This window comes from Haliotis cracherodii, unplaced genomic scaffold (genome assembly GCF_022045235.1).
Source record: "Haliotis cracherodii isolate W230 unplaced genomic scaffold, xgHalCrac1.p SCAF_16, whole genome shotgun sequence".
Taxonomy (NCBI): Eukaryota; Metazoa; Mollusca; class Gastropoda; order Lepetellida; family Haliotidae; genus Haliotis; species Haliotis cracherodii.
The window spans coordinates 22,289,754-22,308,317 of record NW_027266271.1 but is presented as its reverse complement, the minus strand read 5'-3'; the positions used below and the strand labels follow the sequence as shown (position 1 = coordinate 22,308,317).

Here is an 18,564-nt window from a genome sequence, read left to right as displayed (position 1 = left end):
GTTGATATATTTGATATCAAAAGACATGAGGGTGAGATTCTCTATTTGCAAGTTTTGTAGTTCCATTACTTGTCATTTTTCAAATCAACTCTCGTTATTTCCACATTCTCAATTCTTCGCAAACATCAATACTTCCACAATATTCCCTGACAGACAACATGTACAACATCACATAACCATGGTAACACCATGAGGCAGACATGCTAAACTGTCAGCATAACACTGGTCAAATTTGGGGTAATGTTTGCCAATACCTGCTATATGTCATCTTCCCGCGGCAAGGGAGTTAGCTGACCATTTAAGTCCAGTTTCCACCCTTGCCGAACTAGACTGGAATTATGGAGTTATATTTTGACTGGACTAACAAGTCTATGCATAGTCCAATCGAAACGGTGTTACAAAATCGACATCTGGTTCGTAAACTGCCATACAGATTTCGGTCGATTGAAGGATTTGCAAAGTATGTACTGCCAACTTGGCGACAACTGATAATTTTCTAATGTTTCATGTTTTTAATCAAGGTGCTCACGTGGTTTGATGTACTTCGCAAAGTAAGACCTGTTTTATTACAACAGATCTTGATTATGGATCAGATCGTCTTCACCATTTTATATTAAGTAAATGAAAGTGATATGAGAGGTGGAATCTGATTGGACAATCTGGAGGGACATAGAAGGGACTTGTAATTACCACTGGTGGCGCTAGGATTGAGCCGAGAAATAGCAACCTACTTCAGCGAGGTTGGAATCTGGACTTTTACAGTCACTTAACTCCCTTGCCTCGGGAAGATGAAAAACTGTCTTCAGGAATTAAACATCAATTGAATATGTCAAGTTCAACATTTTTGGACTGACCAGCATCATGTTAAGATGATAAATGGGGGCTCATACCTAATACTGGAGATTCCCTGATTCATTATCTAATTAATTAATTAATCTTGTTTAATCAGAACGGTTGTACATACTGACCATTTTTGTGACCATCTTAATTTCAGATCTACGGTATATGATACAATATCGATAGCCATTAGGGGCTGGTCATTCTAAAAGTGGGGGGAGGAATTGGCCTGAGGACTATATCATATTTTGCTGCCCAAATCATATAAAACATTTTTCCATGGTTCATGTATATCTATGTGATTTGACAAAGTTTGTTTGAGCCACTGATCAGTATACTATTTCCCATCGTGACGGCTGGCGACAGAAATCTTCCTCGTAGTCATCAGGCTGATTCGGTTTCTCTTCTCCTTTGTCGCGACCTTGCCCACAGAAGCTGTTGAAGGTCAAGTCCGAGTCAAATCCCATGATTTCCCGCTCATCCTGGATACGGAAGGAGAACGTCGACTCCCTGGTGCCGATGAAGTACCTTGAGACACAACCACAGCTCATCAACTGAGGATTATTCAGGGACAAATGTAGTTAGCATACCCACTGAAACCAGTGAACCAATCAGTGGGCTGGGTTTCATGCCACTTTCAGCAATATTCCAGCAACATCACAGTGGAGGGCACCACAGATGGCTTCACACTTACCCAGCAGGCCCCGCGAGTGACTTCAACCACAATGCTGCACCTGCTCTATCAAGGATATAGACAACTATATCAAGGATATAGACACAACTATTTCAAGGATATACACTCATCTACTTCAAGGATACAGACCACTACTTCAAGGATATACAGTCAAGTCTCGTTAATCTGACACTCGTTAATCCGACAATCGGCTTTATCCGACACTAATGATGGGAACCGATTAAATCAGTGCTATTTAGACCCGTTAATCCGACAGTCTCGCACTCCGACTCCGACACACCTAATTTGCAACGAAATACCGAAATCACTCATTAATCAGTCTCGTTAATCCGACACAGTGATCAGCGTACTCCGTGGTCATCTGCCCGCGAGTACACAGCCAGTGTTTTGATGCGAGGCGAGTCGGCTGGTAGCTGCATATTACAAAGCTGCAGCGATAAACTTGCTTAACAATAAACAATTAATACTTTAAATAAAGAAAACAGGATAATTCACATGCTTAGATTACCTCAATGTTATTAAAATCAGATACAAGTTCTCGCTATCGACAAGGACATCCCATTACAAGTCACGTCAGAACAACCTTTCGCGAACTATGACCTACCAATGAAATGACCAACAGGAAGTCGACATTAGCCACTTAGAAAGCAGCTTTCTTAAGCTTTGGGTACCAGTTTCAAAGTTGCGACTTCCATTCCATTGCGACTTCCATTTTAAAGTATTTTGAATCTGTCAAACAGTCCGTAACAGTTGTTTTGTGTTAAACTTTAGAGGTTGAATGATTAGAAAACATATTCCGCCAACCATTCAACATAACAGTATGAATATATGTCTTATATTATTTATAACGTGTTTGAATCCTTATCTATCGTGTAGTTGTCCAATTTTCGATCACGAACGTTGATACTACTAAATTTCGTTTATCCGACATACTCGTTAATCCGACACAATCATATGCAACCATCGATGTCGGATTAACGGGACTTGACTGTAGACCACTACTTCAAGGATATAGACAACTACTTCAAGGATACAGACAACTATTTCAAGGATACAGACCACTACTTCAAGGATACAGACAACTACTTCAAGGATATAGACAACTACTTCAAGGATATAGACAACTACTTCAAGGATACCGACTACTACTTCAAGGATAGACAACTACTTCAAGGATACAGACAACTACTTCAAGGATACAGACTACTTCAAGGATACAGACCACTACTTCAAGGATATAGACCACTATTTCAAGGATACAGACCACTACTTCAAGGATATAGACAACTACTTCAAGGATACAGACAACTACTTCAAGGATACAGACTACTTCAAGGATACAGACAACTACTTCAAGGATACAGACTACTACTTCAAGGATACGGACAACTACTTCAAGGATACAGACTACTACTTCAAGGATAGACAACTACTTCAAGGATACAGACAACTATTTCAAGGATACAGACAGCTACTTCAAGGATATAGACCACTACTTCAAGGATATAGACCACTACTTCAAGGATACAGACCACTACTTCAAGAATACAGACTACTACTTCAAGGATACAGACTACTACTTCAAGGATACAGACAGCTACTTCAAGGATATAGACCACTACTTCAAGGATACAGACCACTACTTCAAGAATACAGACCACTACTTCAAGGATACAGACCACTACTTCAAGAATACAGACTACTACTTCAAGGATACAGACAACTATTTCAAGGATACAGACCACTACTTCAAGGATACAGACTACTACTTCAAGGATACAGACAACTACTTCAAGGATATAGACAACTATGCTTCATCTTCTCACCTTGCATGTGCACAGATCCACTGGTCAATGATGGCCACACCACCATCCATGTACTTCTCCAGAATCTCCTTCGATGGTCTGAACCGATAGACTTCATATCCGGACAAAAGATTCTTCACCTCATCAAACTCTGGAAGAAGTAAAACAAAAACAGTTTCCATCAAAATATTTACATTCATACTTTTCTTAAGAGTCCATTTCCTTCATTTTTCATGACCCATTGCATCCCATGATATCTGATGGTCATACCACTGTTAAAAGGTGAAAACTGCTTACATGAATACAACTTGTTCGTGTCTGATTTCTGCTAGTTAAATTAATACTGGATTACTAGACACTGTTGAAATTTGTTTTGTTATATCCAAATAGGGCATGGCTCATCATTAAACCCTTAGATTTCTTACGAAGTAGGTACAACGCAAACATACCGGAACAGCAAATGCAGAACATAAATGAATGAGAAGAAACACATGTATTGGGCGAAAGAGATGGTCTTTTTTAATGACATGGGAAAAAATTACATTCAGCAAAAGGGAAAGAGCCAGGAGAAACAAGGTAAAAATTACCGCCACTGTGTGCTTTGCTAGCCACCGGATATGGAAGTAAGCTAAACTACAAAACGGACAATCCCCTCCTAGGGGAGGTAACTCCTACCACTTCAATTATTTTCACTCTGGACAAACACTATCCATGGGCTAATATGCTAAAAACTATATCAATATGTGACCACGAATTACAGAAAAAAAGAAACTCAACGTGGAAAGATCCTGCACTGTACTCTATTTGTATCTTTACATCAACTTCATTGTATTTTTATGCAAAAAATGATTATCCCAAACAGGTCTGGTATGGCCTGGGTCTGTATGAGTAACAGGGGAGGATCCAAGGATGACCTACCCCATTCTTCCCGAGCATCAGTGGCTATAAAAACCTTCTTCAAATCATATTTCTTCAGAAGCTCAATAATTTTCTCAGCAGCAGCTGAAAAGGTTGGTGTGTCTTTTTTTCTGGAGATCGCAAAGTCGGCTCGACGTAGATGTACCCCAATATATGGCCCTCCCTTGGCCTCTCCCCTTGTTTTCTGCAAAAGATAACATTATAAGTCTGATAATGTCCTTACTCCAAGTGACTACAGGAGTAGAGTTGGCAGGTCCGCCAATATCCTAGGGTGGCCATTCCCCGGTAATAAAGTAATAAACACCCATTGTGACCATCCAATATCTAATTTAAACATCTGTTATGAAAAGCAGAGGCACTGAAGACCTACCAGTATTTTGACAAGAAATCTATATCTGGTAGATGAAATAACAGTATTTTGAGATAAGGGAGGAATCATTTATCATAGGGGAGAGAGGGAATACACATTCTGGGATGGTCATGACAAAATTGGGTATTTTATAATAAAGCACAAAGTGCTTTTGCCTTTTGTCTTTTCAGGGTGGGTCATGAAAGAAAGGGGCGGTCGTGTAGCCTAGTGGTTAAAGCGTTCGCTCGTCACGCTGAAGACCCGGGTTCGATTCCCGACATGGGTACAATGTGTGAAGCCCATTTCTGGTGTCCCCCGCCGTGATATTGCTGGAATATTGCTAAAAGCGGCGTAAAACCATACTCACTCACTCACTCATGAAAGAAATATACCTTGGGGAGGGTCATCCAAACTACAACAAGAATTACAGGAGGGTCAGTATTTTCTGTACATTAGTGTAACCACTGACCCACCCCTGTAATAAATGACTGGTCCCTGACAACATGGATCTCATTATATCCTGTGGGGGCCTGGTTGAGAACAGGTCCCCAGCAGCCAATGCAGATTACAGGAGGCGGCTTCACTGTATCAGCATCATCCCAGGGCAAGAGAGTTAACTGGCTATAAAAGTCCAGATTCCACCCTTGCTGAACTAGGCTAGAATTTCGATCATAGCGCCACCAGTGCCTTTTACGAGTTATGTCCCTTCTATCTTCCTCTTTTTGACCAATCAGATTCCATCTCTCATATCACTTGCATTTGGACCCATGAAGAATAGGTCTTCAGCAACCCGTGCTTGCCATGAAAGGCGACTATGCTTGTCGTTAGAGGCAACTAACGGGATGGATGGTCAGGATTGCTGCCTAGGTTGAGGCATGTCATCACATCCCCTTTGCGTGGATGGATGCTCATGATGTCAATCACTGGATTGCCTGGTCCAGACTTGATTATTTACAGACCGCCGTCCTATAGCTGAGTGTGACGTTAACCAACAAACGAACACTTCCATCTGCTTCAAACAAAATGGCGGTGCCCAGTGAAGATGATCTGATCAATAATCAAGATCTATATTGTAATAAAACGGGTCTTACCCCGCAAAGTGCATCAAATCACATGAGCACCTTCATTAAAAGCATTTCATCGTACCCCCATTGCGTGGATCGATGCTCATGATGTGAATCACTGGATCGTCTGGTCCAGACACAATAATTTACAGACTGCCGTCATATAGCTGGAATAATGCTGAGTGCGGCGTTAAACAACAAACAAACAAAAACAAATGTTGAAATCGGGTCAAATTTTGGATTTGAACACAAGATCTCAGGATCCTGACATACCAAAAGGACACAACTCTCCAAGGCAACCTGCAACAACTTGGACAATTGTGTGACAAAGCTTGCAAGTATGTTAATGATGTAGTAATAAATATTAATGAACATACAACAAATACAATATGTTCAATGTCTAAGTATAAGTGGACTTCTTACCTTATTTTTTGTCCAGTCTTCATTCATCACAGTTTTGTCTGCTACATCTGTTGAGTCGAGATGTTTGCCACGGAAATCATCCCCAATTTTTTTCAGGTGTTTCGCAAATACCATACTCCTCCTGGCCTGAAGTTCACCATGGCAACAGAAATAAGATTATGTTTTAAGTTAACAAGCTATGAGAATTGTTGGGATTTTATCACTGATCCACTGTATTAATAAAAATGTATATTTTCCCAACAATTTTCATGTGTAATCTTGTAAACATGAAATGAATGCTTGAACACTGTAAAACAAACATCTAATAACTTTTTTACCCCACAATTAAACATGGACATTTCACCAGTACAGTTAACTGATCGGTTATTGCTTATTATCCATCCTTGGAGCATCAGCTGGGAATTTATCTAGCAGACAAAATTGGGAAAAAAAATTGTTCAAAATTGGGACATCCATTTTTTATCTTTCGTTCAATGCAAAAACGTAAAAATAAACATTAAAGCTTCTTCTTTTTTCTTGCTCCTGTTGTCATTGAAGGGCAAGTCACCACTACAATAGCAATAACATTAGTTTTAACTACAATAACATAATTTGGCAATATTCTATTCCTGTTTGGGTATTTTTACTGATAATTGTCATAGACTTCAGGCCAAATATGGGCAGATAGACACATCCCTGATCCCTATAATGAACATGCATTGCTGACATACACTGGATGCAATACGCTAGTGTCCGTCAAGTGCTTATCTTCACCACCGCGGTCATATAGCTTGAATATGCTGAGTTAAACAACAAACAAACAAACAAACAAACAAACAAACAAAGCTTATCTTCACCAGTGACTACCAATCCCACTTATCAACACACTCTCGGCTGGCGCAGAATGTTCATGGTTTTCCAAAGTGAAAATGTGAAGCCTATTGAAGTACCCATAAAATCTCCAAAATAATTTCCAACAAATGTTCAAGGTATAAGGCACTGGAAGATGACAACAGCGACTCCTGGTCAATGTTTCCTATGAGACTACTAACCGTCCAGTACTTGACGTCTCCAAAACGATCATGCATCACTGTCTCCGCCCTATCAATCATGACCGACCTATAAAAAACAAATTGTTATATGTATAAGGGGCTATAAAATTTGAAGAAAAAAAGGGTAAAAAAAATAATAGTCTTGCTTCTCAGGCATCATAAAGTCTCCACACATATCATTTTAATTTCCATTTTCAAAAAAAACATAAAAAGTCTGAACACTTTAAAAAAATGAAATCCAATATAGCACACAGTTACTTCCCTTTACAAGAGCACTTTACTGCGCTGGCTGGCGGCAGTAGGAGTTTGTATGCCTGTTTATGCGGAGAGGCCCTTTCCAGATAGTACACAAGTGTTTATTACTACTAGTTTGAACAAGCAAAAACAAACAAAAAAACACCATCCGCCCGCACTATAATTTCAAAAGTCATCACCTGAAAACCGATTCTATTATTTGTTTAAGCCTTACATCAATTTTAACTTCAATTTGCTGATGTTTCGCCTGTACATCCATACATGTCTCCTCTGTGATATTACTGTGAGTAATTACCGCTACACTTAATATGATACCTTCTGTTTGTTCTTTGACAAAAAAAACTTTCCAAATTCTCGATACGAGTCTGAGAAACATTCAAACCATCACATCGGACTTCTATATCTGTTGTGTGTAAGCTACATGGCATCTACACACAAAAGGGTGTACCATAAAAGGAAATAATTTTGTCCTGCATCAGTTAACTTTGGCTAAATCAATATTTCGAAAAGAGGTGGTAAAGAAATGAAATCAAATCATTTTAGAAAGTTCATCTTTGACTGGCTCAAGATCCACACATTTAGACTGGGTGGTTAAAGGTCGGTCAATGTTCACATGAAGCAACTTTTTATGGAGAGGTCTTGAAATCTTACCTCCAAGAGATATCATATCAGAGTTAAAGATCTGATTTTAAAAACACTGACTCAGCAATATTCCAGCTGTTTGTCCATCATCTATAAATAATCATGTCTGGATCACACAAACCAGTGATAAATATTAGGAGAAATGTCCTACAATGTCAAAGTCACAGAGTCAGACAACCCGATCCATTTAATCACCAGTAACTATAGGTCACTGTGGGACCTATTCTAACCCCAAATCCCACATGATTCACTATCATCCTTGGGAAATGTTAAGATAAAGCTTGAAAATAATATCTTGACAGGTTTTGACTCATCATTGTTCATTTAATTAGTCAACATAAAACAGTAAAATTCTCATTTTCTTTACTGCACATATATTTCTTCAGTGTTGCCTGAGAACTGCTTTTTTGCAGCCTAAATTCATTCCTAAACCCAGGGAATGTGGACGTTTCACAAACCTGACGAATAAATGACATAGATCCCTGTCTCAGATACAATTACTTCTTATCATGCTACATATTATGAATTTGTGATCACAGGTAAGTATATACATACAAGGCAATAAACACGACACCAAACTTACATGCCAGTGGTATTATGGAGCAGGAAGGGTTTCAGGAAACTGGCCATTCCCTGGACAGACATGCACTGGAATGCCTTCGCATGGACTTCCTCCCCATAGTTGAAAAACCAGCCATCCCATAATCCGGACTTCTCATTCTGGGAAACGAGAGACAGTTGTCATAGAAACAGTTTTAAAAAGACATTGATCAAATTGTTTCCATTTTGTTATTAAGAGTGTTGCCTAACCATGCTAACTATCTGAAATTGTCTAAAACTATCTGAAATTGTCTAAAACTATCTGAAATTGTCTAAAACAGGCGACACTGGCATGAGGCTAGGCTCTGCTCAGTCAAATCGGTAGTTCTAGCAAATTTGATTCCAAGCCTCATTATTTCAACACTCTTAGATCCAACAGGGCCAGTGGGTTTGCTCGTCATTTTGACTACTTACAAGTTTCACTGCCTTAAGATTAAAATATACACCTAAATTTTAGTGGAATAACCCTATTGTGAGTAAATTCAATGTGTTATTATCTTCTAAAAAGAATATTTTATTGAAATGTACAAAGTCTTGTGAGAGAAGCTCTTGTATTGAGAAATGTCCATATCTAAAATTAATGTATCCATGCATTAATTCACTGTAAAATGAATCATGCTGAATCTATGTACACTTCAAGAAGCTTTTCAAGTTAATTCAGCAGTGTAAGTGTTAAAACATTTATACTACATACCAAAAAAAGAAAATCACAGAATACCAATCTGTGAGATTGTTCCTAAAACAATATTCAGCTTGATTAATGCTGAAGAAATTTAAACGTCTCAATTTTACGACAAAACAATTTTTCAGAGGCAAATTATATTAAAAAAGTTGTAAAAAACAAACTTGGGGGGAAAAACACTTTGAAATATCAACAAATTTCACTTCCCTCTGATGAAAAACCCTGATTCCCTTTCAAAAGATATTTGGTTTGTCCCATGAAGCCATGTGTGACTTACTACCTACATACTTGATAAGCCTAAGATTGAAAATAAGTCAGAAGGCAAAGATGATGAGATCATTTGCAACACAAGGCTTCAACAAACAATACAAAATATTATTGAATGTCTAATTCAGTATAAAAGAATCAATACACATTAATGGTGTTTAAATCCAATATTCAGTCGCATTCTGACACACCCAGCTTAACAGAATCGCCACCCGTTGTCAGGCAACACATAAATCATCTCCACTTGGTCCTGCTTGTCATTAATAAACTAACAGATGCTTGAAATGTGCTTGTTCATAGGTTTAATCAATTTGTAACAAACTGAAAAGAACTTTCTGGAATATTCAATCATAGTATGTTTAGTTATGAAATATACAGCCTTAGTTGAAACCCCACAAATCTTCAATGTTTGAAGCTAGTCCTGTTTGAAAACACAAAAGACAATTCTCCGTTTACATTTTCTATCAGTTTTATTCAGTTCCAGTTTGTAGAAAAATTGAAGAATTGAGAAATGGTTCTGAATTAAAGCTGTCAAATGCTACTAGACAATGAGGACTCCCATCACTGGATACTTACTTGTCATCAGCACAATTAAGTAGTCTAGGACTTGCAAGCCAGTGCAAATTTCGAAGGCAGTATAGATGCAAATTTCTATATATATACAGAGAGAGAGAGAGAGAGAGAGAGAGAGAGAGAGAGAGAGAGAGAGAGAGAGAGAGAGAGAGAAAAAAAAAGAGAGATAGATAGATAGATAGATAGATAGATAGATAGATAGATAGATAGATAGATAGATAGATCACCTTTGAAGACATCGTGTCTTAAACCATGACGCAACAATCTCAGACACGAATGTGTTATTGACTTAAAAAATAAATTTTAATACAACCCTGCAGCCCAAAGAACTGTGCAGAATTATTACTGTTTCGTCTTCTGCTACATACACAATTTCACACCAAGAATGTTACTTTTACAGCTGTTCCCTTCCCTCAGCTTACTGCGCCACTCACCAGGGTATATTTCCTATATTCCATGGTGTGGCACTCCCGCTTGTCCATCTTCTCCTTCCACTCCCCCCCCCAGCCCTCCTTGTAGTACTGGAGGTAGTAGACCTCGTCCACCAGCCACGGCTTGGGGAGCACTGCACATACACACACCGTTGTTAACAGGGTTTTACGTCACGCATAATTCCTGCATATTTCATAGCAATAAGTTTTTTAACAAAGGAAGCAATAAATTTGTTAAGGAAAGCTAAATTCAGACAGAGCATTTACGATATCTCTTCAAAAATACTGACCAAAACTGCAAACTTTCAGAATTAAATGAGATAAAAAGAGTGCTGTTGTACAAAACAACCATAGCGCTACGACTGTCATAAGTCAGTGTTATATTATGGGAGTTACGATCACCTTAGCACTAAGATCACTCTATAGAACAGCACCCTGGAATGGATAATGGCTTATGTGGATTCTACTACTGCATGGATTATGCAACTGAGTAAACTGATATAAAATAGTAAGAACTCAACTGTATTTGTGTAAAGACAATTATGACTCCTATATTGAGAAAATCCCCCCTTCCACCCTAATAGTTGGTGAGTCAGTCATTTTACAAGGCTATGTAAAACCCTGCATGAATTAAGCCAATAAATATTCTAAATAGACCAATGTCTTGTCATTCAATTACACTTTATCTTCAACAATGGATGCAATAGAGTGTGTGAGTGAGTTGGGTTTAACTCCGCTTTTAACAGTATTCCAGTTATATCACGGCGTGTCAGCTTAATGTAGGTGGAAAGCCCGAAGTGATGCAGGTCTAAGACGTTTACCACTTCGGTGAAACCCACAAGCACGGGCATGGTGCTGACAAACCTAGAAACATAATCGGGGCGAACCGGGATTCGAACCCACAATCATAGGTTTCTGGCGTGCCCAAGGGACGCAACTCTGCCCAGCGAATCCCAGCGCCTTAGACAACTGGGCCACCCATGCCCCCTGGATGCAATAGAAGTTTTGTAATGTACTCATACATGGATTTCATTAATGTCAAGAAGTTAGAAGCAAATTTAACATGACTGTGTCCCCGAAGCAGTATTGCAATGAAAAGATCCCACCTTAGTAGATCAAGCTGCCCTGGATAGATATGTTCAATGAAGAATTGGGAATGAATCATAATGATCAAACATCAGTAATATTCAAGTGAGTGAGTGAGGGAGGATAGTTTTTTACACCGCTTTTAGCAATATTCCAACAATATCATGGCGGGGGACACCAGAAATGAGCTTCACACATTGTACCCATGTCGGGAATCGAACCTGGGTCTTCGGTGTGACGAGCGAAAGCTTTAACCACTATAGTCTGGAAGGTTATTTAAGGTACCGACGTTTACTACAATATCTGAAATATCTGTGTCATATGACACAGTTGAACCAATCAACTCAACTCGAAAGGGTGCACGGGAATCACGCACGTTGAGACGCCAAACGCTTACACCGTATTCGAGCGTGCGTGATTCCCGTGCAACCTTTTGAGTTGAGTTGGTTGGTTCAACTGTGTCATATGGCCCTGTGACGCAGGGGTAGCATTATGCAGATGGCTGTTTCAATGAATGCTTGTTCCACCCATGACGAACAGGTCTGGTTGTTGATGAAATATAGTGATAGCTAGATTTTTTATTCATGCACCGATTGTCTTTAAATGTAATATCCAGTTATGTATTACTGTTAATAATCTCATACCAACTTTGACTTGACTAGGTCCAATAGTTTTTAAGATATTGTAGTTAACGTCGGTATCTTAAATTACCTTCCAGACAATAGGCTACCCGACCGCCCCTAGAGCAGTGGAACATACTCTTTTATAATCTAATAAATACAATTTTGCCCCATTTTGTACAATTCCTAAAATGAAAAAAAACTGAAGCCTTCTGTGTCTGTTTATTTTTTATTTCTCTCTCTCTTTTTTAACATATAATAGAGATCAGCCCCAGGCAAGGCACTATAGGAAACTAAACAGTTTTATCATATCAAACTTCACCACTCATTCTTTGATTTGAGGAACCGAGGAAAGACTTACAATTTAATCAGTTAGTGAGTGAGTTAGGCTAAATGCCCCTTTGAACAGTATTATATCACATGAGCTAACCCCGCAATGAAGCAGGTCTTACACGTTTACAACTCTTGTGAAACCCATGGAAACAGGCATTATGCCTACAAACTTAGAAAAGAAAATCCCGGTGAAGTTGGGATTAAAACCCATGTTGGGGCACGGGTGGCCCAGTCGTCTAAGGCGCCGCAATTCCCTGTGAAGAGTTTCGTCCCTAGGGCACGCCAGAAACCTATGACTGTTGGTTCGATTCCCCGTTTGCACCGATTGTGTTTCTAGGTTTGTCAGCACCATACCCGTGCTCATGGGTTTCATCAAAGTGGTAAATGTCTGAGACCTGCATCACTTCGGGCTCTTCTCCCACATTAAGCTGACACACTGTGATATAACTGGAATACTGTTAAAAGCGCCGTAAAACATCAAGACACTCACTCACTCAAACCCATGTTCATAATTTTAGGTGTCTGGCACGCCTAAGGGACTTAACCCTGCCCAGTGAATCGTAGTATCTTAGACACATTCCCCCTTAATTTTAATTTAGTCACAATACTAATACTAAATATAGAAATATTGATACAGCTTTACGGCATTACCTTTCAGAAAGTCCTCAAACTCTATGACGGGTACATATTTTCTGAGACTCGGCACATCAAAAAAGAGCGACCAAGGGATGCGGGACTGATCGATGTGTCGGTTGGTCCAGTGGTACAGGGGTCCCCAGGGGGGCAATACCAGAATCCAGGGGGAGTCTTCACTCAGATTCTCCACCAAGTTCGCCATACGCAGGTACACATCACGGCGCAGGTTGAATCCCTCGCCTGGGTTCACATCCCACAACAGATACCTGGAATAAAAGCATTCTCTCAGCTTTAGATGAGCTATGTATTTACATAAAAAATACGAAAAATATTTCACAACCTCAGCGTTAGAAATTGCCACTAGTCCTTAAATCCATTCAAAACTGCCCAATAGTTAAGATATCACAACGACTAGTAGAATTTTTGCTTCTTTTAAGGCCAGGACTTTTTTCTATTTTTAGGATTACGGATTTTTCAGCCCTAAGTCCCGGGTTGGAGGAGGGGGAAAAAAATAAGCCAAAAGTTGATGATAACAAATAAAATAACTGACTATGCAGCTATCGGCGGGGGAAAAAAATATGGAAATCTGATATTTCTTTTTACATTTTCTCAAAAATTAGAGTCGGCGGGTCCATAATCCAAAAAATATTAAATGCCTGGTCTAAGGGGTTTTGCTATAAATTATCATTATAACAGAGGACTAGATAAGCTTTTTCTGTTGTGGGTATTTTACCCATGCATTTTAAAATCATTGGGTATCAGTAATTCTATCTGCGTATTCAAATTTCTGTTACCCACTAGTTTTTACACATGTGGGTATTTAAGTTAAATATTTAAAAACACTATTCATCTAGTCCCTGCAAACTGGTGCCATGTGGGTTCGAGAGCTTTACAGGACTCAAAAATACCACGATACTTCCATAAGAAAGTGTGATGGCAAATGATTTTGATGTAACTGTCATCGTGGAGTTTGGCAAGCATAACCGGAATGCCCGTTTATAATTTCAAAATAAGTTGCTGATTTGCTAATCGAATATGCAGGGTTACTTCACAATATTTTGATGATACGCACAAGTTTTATTTTTGTGGCGTATCTGTAATGTTCGTTGCGTATTTGATACGCTTGGATTATATTTTAATGCGTATTTCTGATGCGTAGTTCCCGCAGATACGCAGCTTATCTGGAGCTCTGTTATAAGGACTAGTGGGCGAACCCATTATGAGTTGCTTGCATACAAATATGCATGCAAAAATCTTAAAAAATCAAATAGTAAACAACAATTACCCAATGTAGCCTTTTAAGCTATTAGTATTACCATTACTTATCTTCATTTACAGATCAAATTGCAGGAATCACCTATATAAATTATTACTCACCACCAACAGGAACGCAAACCAAAGAAATATATGGAGAAGTAAGTTTTGAAAAGATGTTTCCAATGTGTACCAATTCATGACAAAAACTAACAATCAGTCAAGTGTAACCACAGTCTTCATTCTTATCACGATATTCTGCACGTTTTCCAAGCTTTACACGATAATCCTGTATGAGACAAATAGTGCATCTCGAGTCATGGGTCATAGATCTGTGACGTCACATGTGGTGAGTTCATGAGCATCAGTTCACACAACATACCAGTATACCAAATATATATGCACTCGGAAATTATTTCGTGCATGATTTAAAAACACAGATCCGTCAATGAAAGGTCCCTTTAAGAGCTGATTGATCTCAGCAAACATGTACGCCATGCAAGTGACACATGTAACAAATTTATCATGTCGAGTTCAAAGGATGTATTCTCATAATTGTGACTGCCAGAAGGCACTCAGTGTGGTCACTGGAAGTGTGATCAGGTCAACTGTGACATCACAAGCATATGATCATATGAACCATTATGACACCGTTATTTCCATGTCACATGTTTTCGTGCATCTCTTTTCAAGCCCCTAAAAAAATATGTGACTACCCACTTAATTAAGTGATCAAAGTGGACACTTCAAAGCCCACTGAAGACTACAAAGTGTTCTCGCTGAAGTTATGTTGTGCATTAAAATCCAGGTAAGATATTCATTAAGTAAACAAAACTTCAGCGTTCCCGTTTACAGGTAATTACCAGTTTTTTACCGATAAAATTAGGCGTGGACCGGTAATTCATATGACTCAGTTAACTGCCAGTCCCTGTGGACCGGCAAATAAAGTACCTTATAATCTTTGTTGTTGAAAAACAAAATCGGTGATATTCATTTTAGTACATTTTTCGAACAAAGTCAGCTTGTCTGTTACTACCATTTGTAGCAATTTCGCCTCGAAATAGTGAAAAAAAAAGAGAAAATTGTGGCTGAAGTTTGTGTGAATGACGTATAGATCTAACTAAGTTAGAGATGACATCTTTGCAATGAACATGATGTTGAAAGAATTAAAATCTAATAATTTTTATGCATACTTTTATTTGTTGAAAGTTGGTACTGGCAAAAATTAGGGGGGACTGGTAATTTTTAGAGTTGCCAGTCCACAATGACTGGCAGTTTCAAAAGCCAGCGGAAGATTGAACTTACCTAAAAACTTATTTTTTCACTAATGCACATGGCCATGCACATTTAATCAAACTTGATCGGATTGTAATTTTGCATCCAAACAATTGTATGCCCTGATGATATATCCAAACAATCGTATGCCCTGATGATGTATCCAAACAATATTATGCTCTGATGATGTATCCAAACAATCGTATGCCCTTATGATGTATCCGAAAAATCGTATGCCCTGATGATGTATCTGAACAATCGTATGCCCTGATGATGTATCCGAACAATCGTATGCCCTGATGATGTATCGGTTGCTGTTTGTAAACTCCCTGTCTGTCAAGTCATGCGACTGATCATGTTGTACATCTATTCTTAATGTAATGGAGGGGCTCAAAGTCATGTGACGGGACCAAGATGGCCCCTGATCGACTCATCTCATTCGGCAAGGCCTTATCACAATAACATTAACATGACATGGTCATTTGACCATCCAAGCAAGTGTTAAAATAAATGTTCTCAAAAGTAAGACTTAATTAATTTTAGTATATTTGGGATTGTTTTTAGACAAGTATTGAGAAATACTTCTCAGGGGATCGAACAACCATAACACAGGGATATATCCGTGCCAGCTAGCCAGCCTGTTTAGGTTCTGTGAGACAACAGGTCAGTTACATGGCAACATATTCTTTAATGAATAATTGTAATTTGATATTCATGTTCAGTAAGCAAGCAAAGTAACTAGTACTTCACATAGTAAAGAGGTGGGTCGACACTTTGAAAAAGGTAGGTTACACATAATACCCAGTCACTAAGTTAACATGTAAGGTGTCTGAAAACTAGATCCGCCATCGAGGAACGTGGTTTGCCAAAGGGGTGTGGCACCTGATGCTACTAAACAGCCGTTTCCTGTCTATTCTACACAAAACATTAAATATAAATTAAGCCCAAGATAGTTCAATCTCAACGACATTATAATAACAGAATAGCAAACTTTTTACACGTTGATTGTACATGCTGTTGCAGGCCGCATGAGTGAAAATACGATTTGTTTACATATAACGAAAATACCAGCACATTCGTTTCGCGCCTCACCTTGGTGCCTTTGCCTCGCCAAATTCCACCTTGTGGCCACCTGCTGGCTGAAAGTCCTCTTCTTCATCGGTGTGACAACTGATGCTTGTCAATGCCGTTGCCAAAATGGCTAATAATAATATTTGTGGCCTGTCATTTGCCATCGTGCATTTGAGTTTGCCACGCTGGAACTGCAGAAAACAACGAGAGCGACTAAGGGAGGTAACTCTAAACAGGTACCCGTCACCAAACCGGTTCGTGAACCTTTGTCCGCTTTTTGTCACAGTACAGTTGGGTAATAACCCTAGCTATTATTGGTGCATTTGTTTTCACAGCTCGTGTGTGAGTGTGATTAAAGTTTATGCGGACAACACAGTTTCACATACGGAGCTAGTCTAGCTATTCCGGTAAAACGTGTTACCCTAGCTGATGACGTCTCGATTATGGGACATGTGATTCGCCGAGTGAAAATACAAATGTATTGAACCAGAGACCATAAAATAGTTAGGTCACCGATTGAACCAAACAATCGAAAAAGTTTAACGGCGTAGGCGTTAAAGCTCGGTGCGTGAATTTGCATTTAATGTATTATAGATTATTCACGTCTGAACACGTCTGAACACGTCTGAATTTATATGAATATCATATACAAACTATATGAATCAAACGTTGCTTCGCTGCGCCAGTACAGGTAGAGGAATTCGAAAATCGCCACGCTTTATAAAAATACGACTGCAGCGTTAGTTGTAGTCCTGCACCATGACTGTGGAATATATATTTTTTTCAATTTGAAAACAAAACCAATCTAGATAGATATACAAAAGCAAATCTAGCCAGCTCTAGACAGAAATCAGCATCAGGAAAAATATTCGTTTTAATTTTAGCGAAGAGAGAAATGTATTTTGTAATAAAAGATTTTATAGACTATAATTATGTTCGTCTTCGTTAGTTGATATTGTATGGGAACATTTAACTGTTTCGCTCTGTTGTGTTCTGGTTCTCATTTTTTTATAGTTTTATTAGAATATCATGTCCCAGGGGCAATCTGCCAACAGAGAGCGCTGGTCTTTTTTTCCGGGCTTGACGGAAATAGCCGAACGTGCGATTGGTCCCGGGGATTCCAGGTTAGAATAGATCCCCAGCCATCTATGCTGGTGGTAAGCGGCGACTTAAGGGATCGCGTAGTAGTCAGGCTGCAAGACGCCATTGAATCTTAACGACCCGGGGCGTTACTCATTGTATCCACTACTGGTTTGTCAGACCTAGAAGGGGGCACGGGTGGCCCAGTCGTTTAAGGCGCCGCGATTGTGTCGCGTCCCTTGGGAACGCCAGAAACCTATGATTGTGGGTTCGATTCCCGGTTCGCCCCGATTATGTTTCTAGGTTTGTCAGCACCATACCCTAGCTCGTGGGTTTCACCAAAGTGGTAAACGTCTGAGATCTGCATCACTTCGGTCTTTCCCCCCACATTAAGCTGACACGCCGCGATATAACCGGAATAATGTGAAAAGCGGCGTTAAACACAATTCACTCACTCACTCAGACTTAGACTGGATTACAGGCCGTGAAAATGTGATAGAAGCGCACCTAAAGTGTAAAAGGTTAGGATAGTCATTTACAAGAAAATAAATAAATTTAACTTACTATTAGTGCGCAAATTAAACTACTTTATCATTTGAGATGATAAGCTTCCTCAAATTCTTCCTCGATTGTTGATG

General features: G+C 39.1%; 1 protein-coding gene across 1 annotated transcript; it reads right to left on the bottom strand.

The window, feature by feature from the left end:
- Nucleotides 1-17,249, bottom strand: LOC139463478 (GDP-fucose protein O-fucosyltransferase 2-like). Its single transcript, XM_071244750.1, has 9 exons — nucleotides 16,868-17,249; nucleotides 13,262-13,512; nucleotides 10,575-10,705; nucleotides 8,602-8,738; nucleotides 7,122-7,188; nucleotides 6,091-6,216; nucleotides 4,255-4,438; nucleotides 3,358-3,487; nucleotides 1-1,365 (listed from the first exon to the last, which is right to left on the bottom strand). The coding sequence occupies exons 1-9, from the start codon at nucleotides 17,008-17,010 to the stop codon at nucleotides 1,167-1,169; spliced, it is 1,368 nt and encodes a 455-aa protein (XP_071100851.1). The 5' UTR covers nucleotides 17,011-17,249; the 3' UTR covers nucleotides 1-1,166.
- Between the last annotated feature and the right edge of the window lie 1,315 nt (nucleotides 17,250-18,564).

Bases quoted from the DNA above. Each gene is read 5' to 3' on its own strand.
- LOC139463478 (XM_071244750.1), bottom strand. From the start codon at position 17,010: ATGGCAAATGACAGGCCACAAATATTATTATTAGCCATTTTGGCAACG. The intron at 13,513-16,867 runs GTGAGGCGCGAA...CTTTTATTCCAG, and splicing joins GGCGAGGCAAAGGCACCAAG to GTATCTGTTGTGGGATGTGA. The intron at 1,366-3,357 runs GTGAGAAGATGA...TTGTGTCTCAAG, and splicing joins TGGATCTGTGCACATGCAAG to GTACTTCATCGGCACCAGGG.